The 10,043-nt window shown below is 45.7% G+C and overlaps 1 protein-coding gene across 3 annotated transcripts; it reads left to right on the top strand.

The window, feature by feature from the left end:
- The first annotated feature begins 3,443 nt into the window (after positions 1-3,443).
- On the top strand, positions 3,444-9,360 carry PHYHD1 (phytanoyl-CoA dioxygenase domain containing 1). 3 transcript variants are annotated; one of them, XM_032707989.1, is made up of 11 exons: positions 3,444-3,711; positions 4,486-4,725; positions 5,125-5,200; positions 5,347-5,394; positions 6,734-6,789; positions 6,974-7,036; positions 7,130-7,151; positions 7,505-7,633; positions 8,111-8,227; positions 8,370-8,496; positions 8,676-9,360. In XM_032707989.1, exons 1-11 carry the CDS (start codon positions 3,679-3,681, stop codon positions 8,719-8,721), a joined length of 957 nt encoding a protein of 318 aa, XP_032563880.1. In that variant the 5' UTR covers positions 3,444-3,678; the 3' UTR covers positions 8,722-9,360. The 3 variants fall into 3 exon arrangements, with proteins under 3 accessions (XP_032563880.1, XP_032563881.1, XP_032563879.1); XM_032707990.1 differs by having other exon boundaries at positions 3,467-3,711; positions 4,486-4,644; XM_032707988.1 differs by lacking the exon at positions 3,444-3,711 and adding an exon at positions 3,745-4,178.
- Positions 9,361-10,043: the final 683 nt, after the last annotated feature.

Here is a 10,043-nt window from a genome sequence, read left to right as displayed (position 1 = left end):
TTTGCATTTTCCTCCTCTGTCTGCTTTCTTTGACGTTTCCTGTGTGTAAAGTCACTTGGCCTTCCATCCTCTTGCTTTTCAGAAGACAGAGGTTAAAAATTCCAGCTATTGTGTAGGATTATTGGGTTGTTTTATTGAGCCCTTGTGGATTATGACAATCCTTTGTGAATTAAGCAGAGTTACAGAGAAAGAGAGGCCTGGGCTGTGTTATGGATTTCACCATCACTTCAACAAGTGCCTGAAACAGTTTCTGTTCCTGAATTTAAGGCTGTTGGAGGATTGTCTGCACAAGCCTATGGAAGCTCAGGTGGGTTTTCAAACTGCATATTTGGCTCTCCTTCCCTAGGAAAGGGATAGGGAGTGAAGGCAATGGACAAAACTGCCTGTTGCCACAGGAATTGTCTTCAGACAACTGCTGCTAACAAGTTATTTCAGTATCTGCCCACCCCACGCACTCCTTAGCTGGAAGTGCTGGCAAATGGTGTCTTTCCCCAGTTCATGATGATTTACAGAGAACCAGCCTGTGACTTGCAAAGACCACGTGAGTTTCTGTGCAGCTCTTCTGTTGTGTAGAAAGGTGTTTTTCTTGTGTTTTGCCTTTCCCTCACTCCCTTTGTCCGTGACTCCTTGACCACAGTGACCTTGGCCTCACTTCAGTGACAGAAAACGTGGGCAGGCTCTGAAACAGGTGAAAGGTTGGGAGTTTGAGATGCTGCTTATTGCTGAGTTCTAATGAAATGTGTAGCAGGACTGAACCAAAAAAGGAGAGGACAAGACCCCCTCTTTGTCCTTTAAGGCTCACCTGGATCTTAGCTCCTCTTGGCAAGGATTCAGCTGCTCTGTCAGGAGCTGAGAAAAAGAAAGAATAAAAGGTGCCATCAAAAAAACTTGTTTCTTGGATTCCTGCAGGACTTCAGTACAGGAATGGGGAAAAAACTGATCTGTCCTTGTTGGAAAAAGACTTCTTATCATGATAATTCCAGATTTTCTGTTTAGCTCACTAGAAAGCATAAAGGTTCAATAGAGGCAGCTGGAACTATATTGGTTTTATTCCAGTAAAATCCTCCAGCCCTGCTGCACTGTCAGCTTTTTACTTGCTGATTCTTGAGTTTACCTGTTGATGAGAATTCTCTTGATGGAAAATTACTGCATTTCTGAGGCTTCTGTTAACTTGAGAGCAGATTGCCAGTGCAGGGAAAACAACTATTTGAATATCTATGACACTTTAACTACTGGTTAAATTTAGATATTCATTATGGTTGTTGTGCTTCCTTTGCTCTTTGTTTCTCATTAAATATTCTGTCACTTGTTGCTGATCCTATCAAAGACTCTGGGAGAGGTGAGGAGACCCAGTGGAAATTTTTCCTCCTTGATAACCCTGGCAGCAGCAGTTTTGGTGGGAGTGCTGAGCTGGCTCTGGAGAACTGGCTTGGCTCCAGATGGTCTCAATAGGCTCTTTTATTGAGGGGGAAATTAGGATAATTGTGCCAGTCCAAAAGGCATTTGAAACACTTGAGCTGTACCTTTCCTACAGACATGGGATGGGCTCTACCAGCCTCCAGTGGAGTTTGCCAGAATTTTCTTGCAGAGCTGGCAGGAGAAAATGTTAATAGTCTGCAAAAAAAAAAAAAGCTCTTGAAGGGGAGAAAGGGAAGGAAAAGGGGCCATTTCCCAGTTTTGTCTGAGTACTTTCAACCTTCCTATTTAAACTTAACAGGAGAGAAGGATTTACAGAGGTAGCATCCTTCTCCTTGACTTTTTATGGGCATTATGTGGCTGGAGTGGTTTTCCTCTTGCTGAAAAGGTGTTTCTGAGACTCAAAATAGGGCCATGGCTGGAGTGGCAAAGAACTGGAGGACTCCTAAGGACAGACACTGATGGAAGCTCCTGGAGCAGGGATGGGCTGCCTCTCCTGCCTGCCGTGATCTGCTGTTTATATTGCTCCAAACAATCCATGGAACAGGAAAACTGTGGTTTGCTCTCATGGCGTGACCCAAACCAGCCTCTGAGGTCACTGTGTGTGCGTAAGGTGGGGAGTGGAGGCGGTGACGTGATAAATTGCTGGAAAAAGCCCTGTCTGGGAATGTGAGGTACATGACACGATGATGACGGAGGTGACACAGAGAGGGACTGAGGAGTGGCACGGGAGTGTTTTCCTGGAGTGTTTCTCCAGGATTGCTGCCTCCCAGGGAGGGGTGAGGTGGGTCACAGGATCAACTTCCAGGCAACAGCTACAGCAGGTTGTTTTTTTTTTTCCCCACTGGTTACACATCTTCTGCTCCATCGGTTGCTGAGAGGCTGTTAAGAGGAAGGAGGAACTACTTTAATATTTTTTTTGAACTTTTCAACACTGGAGGCTTGATTGATTTCCACCACCACCCCCCCACCTCCCCCCCGGGTCTGTAGCCCAGTGAATAAAGTCTCTGGTAAAATTTAGCTTTTAAACTACTCAATTCATATCTTCTTGTGAGCTTGAAAACAAGCTGTAAACGCTCAAAAAAAAAGATGTTTTCCAGTGAAAACAATGAATTCCTCCTTTATTAAAAAGAAAAAAGGAAAAGTACTTTAAGATGTGAAGGGATTTTTATTTACAGTCGATTCCCTTACAGAATAGAAAACTTTTTTTTTTTCAGATAACCCCTTTTTAAGATGGATTTCCAGTCGCTGGGATGTAAACACCTTCCTGGGAGCGTTTTGCATTCCTTCCTTTTGCTGGGTTTTCCTTCGGCTGCGTGAGTGATGCAAGAACCCGCCCCCGTGGTGGTGTTTTTTTGGGAAGTGCTGCTGAAAGGGTGTTTTCGGAGTTTCCTGTAAGAACCAAACACGCTTTTCTCTACAGGGAAAAGCTGTCCCGAGGGATTCCTGCGGGAGGGGAGGGATGTGTTGGCTGGGAGCGCCACCGCTGGGCTGGAGGCTGTTCCACCCTCTGCCGCCTTTTAGCCCCACTTGGTGCGTTTTCTCCCTGGTTTGAACTTTGCCTGGGTTTGGGTTTACTTAGTCGTAAATATTATGTACACTTTGGGAGCTGCAGGAGAGTGAACCGAGCAAAGGGAAGGTGGAAATCGCCAAAGAGCAGCTGGGAATAAAACCAGAAATATTCTCTATGGGTTGTACCAAACCCTCAGGGTTAGTTTAACACCCTTTAGTTTTAACACCCATTTGTCACCTCCTGGGTTGTTGGAGCCCTTTGAGGTGAGAGAAGCACCTGCAGGACTCACTGACTGAGCAAAAAGGGCTCTGTAGGAGCCTGAACCACTGCTTTAAATTTGTTTTAAGGCATCCATATGTTTTCGTTGAATCCTATTTTACCCCTGTGTTTACCAGCTTAACTGCTCTACTTTTTAAATCTGGGTTATTAATGAAAAGCAATTCCTCCTTGGGATTAAAAAGTTAATCAAGTTTGCAAGTCCACTCGAGCAATTTTTGTGCACTTTGTTACCACCAAGAGCCAAAGCCAAACTGTGCAGCCTCGAATGCCTCTGCCAGGAACAAAGAGCCACTGGGAATGGGGACAGAATTCCTGGAGCGGCAGCTCCGGTGGCTGCGCAAGAGTCTGAGTGTCCAGCGCTGGCTTTTATCACATGCTGGGACAAGGATCACGTGGAGAGGCGGAGAGTCAGCCCTGCAGAGCCCGGGTGGCATCGTGGAGGTGCTGGGATCTGGGGAGCTTCTGTCCCGATGGCCTCTGTAAGCCAGGATCAGATCCAGAAGGTAAGGAGCTGCTCTCTGGGGAGGGAGCGTGTCCCCAGTGCAGTGACACTGCTTGTAATAGTCACTGCTAGTTAACCTGGCCCTGAAATCTGCTTTACAAACACTTTATATTCCCCCCAGCTTCTTGCATTACGCTAATTTTGAGTGTGTGAGTGTCATGCTGACAAACTCTTCCAGAGGGCAACGTGTCCCGCAGAGCTCTTGGAGGAATTTCCCCCGTGCCCCTCTGTCTGTGCTGCTCAGCTCTCAGCTCTGAACTGGCAAAGGATAATCTCCAGGGTATTCTATATAAAGAAACTGTAGTGCCCAATAGAGTTCACTTCATTTCGTAAGGGATTGTGTAGTCAGCCGTGACAAATCACCCAGGGACTTTTTCCTGAGAGAAAACAACGCCTTCCAGCTTGTAAAGGAATCTCATTCTGATTTGGCACACAGGAATGACTGCTCTGTTTGTGTTAGCAGGCTTGGTAATTTAATCTTAGATAAATTATCCTTAAACCACAGAGGGTGAAATCTCTGCTTTGGGGACTGAGGGGTTGAGATAGTTCTTAACTGTCTGGAGTCTCAGCCTGTTAATCAATCTCTTCTACAATAGAAATAAAAGATAACGAGCGTGTTGTTCCCCCTCCTGAAATACAACATTAAGAACAGGCTGTCCAGCTGCAGGGCTGAGGGCTGGATGCTTCTCACCCTGCAAAGAGAACTGTTTTCTCCTGCTTTGTGCTGCTTTCCCCCGGGGGCTCTGGAGGGGAGCAGCCACCCCGTCTCTCCCAGTTCCACAGGGATGGCTTCCTTGTCCTGGAGGGGTTTTTCAGTACAGAGGAGTGTGACAGCATGAGGAGCCAGATCCAGGGAATCATCGAGGGGATGGAAGTGCCCCCGCACTGCCGCACAGAGTTCTCCACCAGGGAGGAGGAGCAGCTCCAGGCACAGGTACTGGGAAAGGCAGGGCTGGAGCACTGGAAGGAGGAAGGGAGAAGGCAAATTGCTGCTCAGGAGTCACTCTGGGGAAACATGACTCTTTATTTTAACTGTACACCATGAGAGGACTTTGCTCTCCAGCTTTCTGCAAGTGTTTGGTGGGGTTTTATCAGAGGGCGAAGGGGAGGATTTGTGACCCCCGTAGCCACAAGCAGCTCTCACAGATCACTTTGTACTTGTTCTGCAGACAGAAAATGGTTATTTTCCAGGCAGACAGCAAAAGAAAAGCAAAGGCAGCCTCTATGTGAGAGGTTCTTGTAAAGCTCTAATCAACAGTGCTGTAAAAGCCTTTTTGAGTGATTTTTCATTATGTTTTGTTTATGCTGCATCTTGTTGGGAAAAAAAGATGCAGGTGAGTGTTAATGCTTTGATCGAAGGTTAATTTATGTTTTTGTAAGGATACTCTCTTTACCGGGCTCTTATCCCTGGCAGGGTAGCTCGGATTATTTCCTAACCAGTGGAGACAAGATTAGATTCTTCTTTGAGAAAGGTGTTTTGGACAAAAAAGGTAAGCCCTGGCCTGAGTTTGCCACAGGGAGGGGATGAGAAAAGGCTGAGTGAGGGGATAGGGGCCAGTTTCCAGCTCAAGGGATGATTCCTGCTTTGCAAACAATGGTAAATTCTGTTGTTTTTTTTTTTTTTTTTTTTTCATAGGGAACTTTCTAATTCCAAAGGAGAAGTCCATCAGCAAGATTGGCCATGGTATGTTAAAGGATGAGGTTTGGAAGGGGGTGGACAAAAGGGGAGGGTTTCTCCAGACCTACTCCCTGTAAATAACTATCTCTGCAATTCTCTCCATGCTGCCCCTCACACTCTGCTCTCAAAGGACTTAATCTTCTGTTTCAGACCTTTTCAAAGAGCCCTTCTGGAGGTTTTTCAGCGATGCATAGCTCAGTCACTGACATGGGAAAGGCTGGACTTCAGCCCTTGGCTTTTTATGTAAGAGATTTGCTCTGACAAATTTACCACCCGAGAAGGGTCACATTTGGTACAGATCAAACTGTTGTCCAGTCTGATGCTGGGTTGCCAATGCCAAAGCTGTTCCTCCCTCCTCTGGTGTCACCAGCACTTTTTCTTTACCCTTACTGGTCTCAGTTTGACCTATTTCCTCTCTCACAGCTACTGGGCTTGCTTTTGATCCCTTTTGTTTTCAAACAATACATGGAAAATGAGAGCAGGATTCACTGAGTCTGCAAACACATGAACTTTGTTCAGATTAAACTTCACTGAACTTGGAAATACAGTACTGAGAGTTCTTGTTCTTAGGTTTTCTCGGAAAAACACTCTCCCCTTCCCAGGCCTGCTGCCATTCTGTTGCACTTCAGCTTTTCCCCAGGGGAAGTGAAAACAGCTGTAGATTCCTGCTGACTCTGCAACTTAGGCTTCTCTAGACTTAAATTTCTGTAATTACTCTTTTGGTCAAGTCCATCCTCATCCCTTGCTCAGGAGCAGCTCCTGCTGGACCTGTGGCAATGAGCTGGAGGCACAACAATGATCACAACGAGCTGGGGGCACAACTCCAAGTCTTGGCTTCATGGGTTTGTCAGAGCTGGGTTGTAGCAATGGCTGCACAAACAGCTCTGACCTGCAGGCTGTGGCTCTCTGAAGGGCATCAAAAATAAGCTGTAACTTGTTTTTGCAGCACTTCCTTTTTTGGTAGGTCTCAAGAACTGTGTTTTTAAGGGGTGTGTTCACCCCTGTGCCTCGGGGTCACATATAGTGGTTGTCACTTGCATAATATAATCACATAACACTTTTTTTTTTTTTCACTCTGTTATACACTTTTTTTATTTATCTGCAGTTTGCGGCTAGGGAGTGATTATATTTATGATCTCTAATGATGATTGTGTGATTGTACAACCTACAAGCGTCCTATCACCTTAGGTGTGATAATCCATGTCTATCCATCTTGGGAGGCATGAAAGTTTCTGGCTGCAATTTATCCTGCTTGGCTGTGGCCTCTCCAGCTCATCCTGAGAGCTGCCAAGTTCCCTTCTGTTCAGAAAATCTTCAATCTGAGCCTCTTTTTTTTTTCCCTCAGCTCTACATGCTTATGATCCTGTCTTCAAGCAAATCACCCACTCCTCCAAGGTGCAGGTGAGCTGTTACTGCTTCCTAGACTGGTCTGGGGGAAAAATAAATAAATTATAGAGTAGTTAATTTTCTAGACTCCCAATGATAGTCATTTTGTCAGTGAAAAGAAATTTAAATATCTTCCCAGAATAATGTTATATGGTGTGCAGAAAACAGCAAACATAAATCTTGGAAAGTTTTCTTGCAGGAATTGGGAAGAAAACTAGGCCTTGAGAGACCAGTAGTTGTGCAAAGCATGTATATCTTCAAGGTACAGTGATTCAAGTTGTCTTGTCACTCAAGAAAGACCCTGTTAGGTGGGAAGCTCTGAATCTCTTCACACATCACCTTTCTTTCCTTGCAGCAACCTGGCATTGGTGGTGAAGGTGAGACTTTTGTTATCTATATATCACTCTACAGGGAATGCTCCTTTAGGAAAGGATTATTACCAGGAAAAAGGCTCAGAATTAGACTTAAGCCTGTGAGTTTGGTGGTCCAAACCTTCTTAAAATTATTTTAAAAAATCCACGTTTTCTAGAAGTGTTTCTACATCATGTGCAGCTCAAAGAGCTGCTTTTACATTTGCAGCAGCCTGAGAGGTAGTGTTTTACTGTAAGATTTAATTTAGATGGGTGGGCAGGGGAGGACACTGAGCCAAGGAGATGCAAGCCTGAAGTCCTTCTCGTGGAACTGAATTCCTCAGGGATTAAAAGACCTGCACAACCATCTCTCCTTGCAGTGACACCTCACCAGGATGCCACCTTCCTGCACACGGAGCCTCTGGGCAGGATCCTGGGCTTCTGGATTGCCCTGGAAGATGCCACACAGGAGAATGCCTGCCTGTGGTTCATCCCTGGCTCTCACACCAGTAAGAGTTGTGTGTGTGACTACTGCTGGGTTACCAGTTCTGTTTTCACCACCTCTAGAGCACATTAAGCAGCTTTAAATTACTGCTCACCTAAACATTCCCTCAGTGAATAGTGCTCTTCAGATTTTAAGGCGCTCATCCCTCAAATCCTGGAGTCAGCTGCCCTTGGATTGTGATTTATGCTCTTATAGAAAGGATAAATGGACCAAAGGTTGGCTTTGCAGAAGCCTGGGACTGTTTGTGTCCAAAAAGGTCTGTTGCAATGCACAGAAGGGGCCAGAAAGGCAAACAAAAGGCAGTTGTTTATCTGTTTCTGCCACAGCTGGAAAATCCTAAATCTTTGCGTAATGAAAAAGACTCCACCCAAATTACTAAGGAAAAATTGAATATAGCACTAATAGAGTTTGATAAATATTGTTCCTCTGCTGTGCAGAATGTAGTTACATGTTTAATTTTTGTGTGTTTGTGGATTTGCAGATGGAATTACCCGGAGGATGGTTCGTGCACCTTCAGGTGCCTCAACATGTGTGGAGTTTGTAGGGTCAGAGCCAGCCTATGATGACAGTCAGTTCATCCCTCTGCCCATAAAGAAAGGTACAAACAGCCCCAAATGCGTCGCTTCACAGCCCAAGAAAACACAAGGGAGCTAAGATTGTATTTAACCCTTCCATTGGAAAGCTGGAGCTTTCCACCATTGGGGAAAAAACCCAGCAGTACAGGGGTTTCTTTCCCACAGGTGGACTCATCCTCATCCACGGGGAAGTTGTCCATAAGAGTGAACTGAACAGCTCGGAGTCCTCTCGCCACGCCTTCACCTTCCACGTGATGGAGGCCAAGGGCACCACCTGGAGCAAGGAGAACTGGTAAGGTCCTGATCCTCACAGGCAGCTGAGGAAACTGGAGCCAGGATGAACTGTCACTGGTGGTCTTGTCTGTCACAGGTTGCTGGTAGTGCCCTGCTTAGCACTGATTTTGTACCTGCAGCACTGGAACAGCCTCTGAAGTTTTGTTTTTCTCCCTTCCTTCCTTCCTTCCTTCCCAGGCTCCAGCCAACTCCTGAACTGCCTTTTCCATCGCTCTACACTTGAAGTCAGTGACTGGCTTCTGGAGTCAATAGCTGATCAATATTCCTGATTGTTCCTTCATGTTCCCCTTAAACACCACCTTCCCTTATGGCAGCTCTCAAGGTTAATTCATCCTGGGAACAAGGACCTTTGTCACAGCCCAACACACCTGCAGGAGACAGAACCTCCTGCTGCAGCAGGAGCCCTGTAGTGTGAGAGTAGCCACCCAGTCCTTTCAGTAGGGAAACCTCTTCAGTCTTGAGAACAGACCAGTAAAGACCACTGCACCTTGACTGGGACCAGTTAAGAAGTATTTCTTCCTGCAGATTCAGTTTAAGAGCTTAAGTGCATTTCTTGGCTGTGTTGATCCCAGCAGGTGAATGTGTCATGGGAAGAAGGTTGACTTTCACTCTTAGGTCTCTGCCCTGTTATTGGAGCAACAGTGATTTAAAACAGCCCTGTTGTGGGCAAAACAAAGCAGGAACTCTGCTTTTTATAATCAATCTTCTAAGTATTCCCAGCAAACTGTGGTTGAGTGTTTGATCTCTGGGCATGTTGATTAAAAATATGACAGTTCTTAAAGATTTATGTTGAAATGGTGGGAGCAAAGAACCTCAATCCACCCCCTTGCATTTAATAAAAGAATAGACATTCTCCTTTTCATCTCCATCATCTTTTCTTTGAGAGAGACACAGTGTGACCTCCCAACAGTTGGGGCCAGCACCAGGTTGTCTGATGAGCAGTTTGAACTCTCAATATGCACAAGAACAATTTCTACCCCCAAAACCTCACCAAAGCCAAACCAACTTACAGCAAGGAGTGTTTGGAAACTGAAGTTGCATCCAAGGCAAGCTCAAGCCTGTGTCCTGAACTGCACAGAAGCTGTGTAGGTGTGATTTCAGCAGCACTGATGCAGTGTCAGCCGTGAGATATGAGCCTGGTGTCACCAAGGCATGAATTACATCAGAGTAACCCTCAGACTGTCAGAGCTGTGGCAGAGTGAGCCCAGTTCTTACTGACTCATCCCTTGCAAATGAATATTGCTTATATCTGGCATTTGTTTGAGGTGAATTTAGTTTCTTTAAGGGAAAAAGTTTCCTTTCAGCCCTATGGGCAATGCAGAGTAGGTTGAATCCAGCAAAGAATTCCTCACAGAGGAACAGCTCAGGTGGCTGGGGCAGGAATTGGGGAGCTGGGTAATGACAACAGCAGTAACACTGAATGCAAAGTTTCTGCACTCAGAAACTGCCTTTTCTACAGTTTGTTTGAAAGGTGTGAGCAGGGGGGAAAGAAGTGACTCCCCTTACCTGTGATGCTGTTTTATTCCATCAATGGTGAAGGCTTTG

The sequence above is a fragment of the Chiroxiphia lanceolata genome, chromosome 21, assembly GCF_009829145.1.
Source record: "Chiroxiphia lanceolata isolate bChiLan1 chromosome 21, bChiLan1.pri, whole genome shotgun sequence".
Taxonomy (NCBI): Eukaryota; Metazoa; Chordata; class Aves; order Passeriformes; family Pipridae; genus Chiroxiphia; species Chiroxiphia lanceolata.
This window is presented reverse-complemented; position numbering and strand designations above follow the sequence as displayed.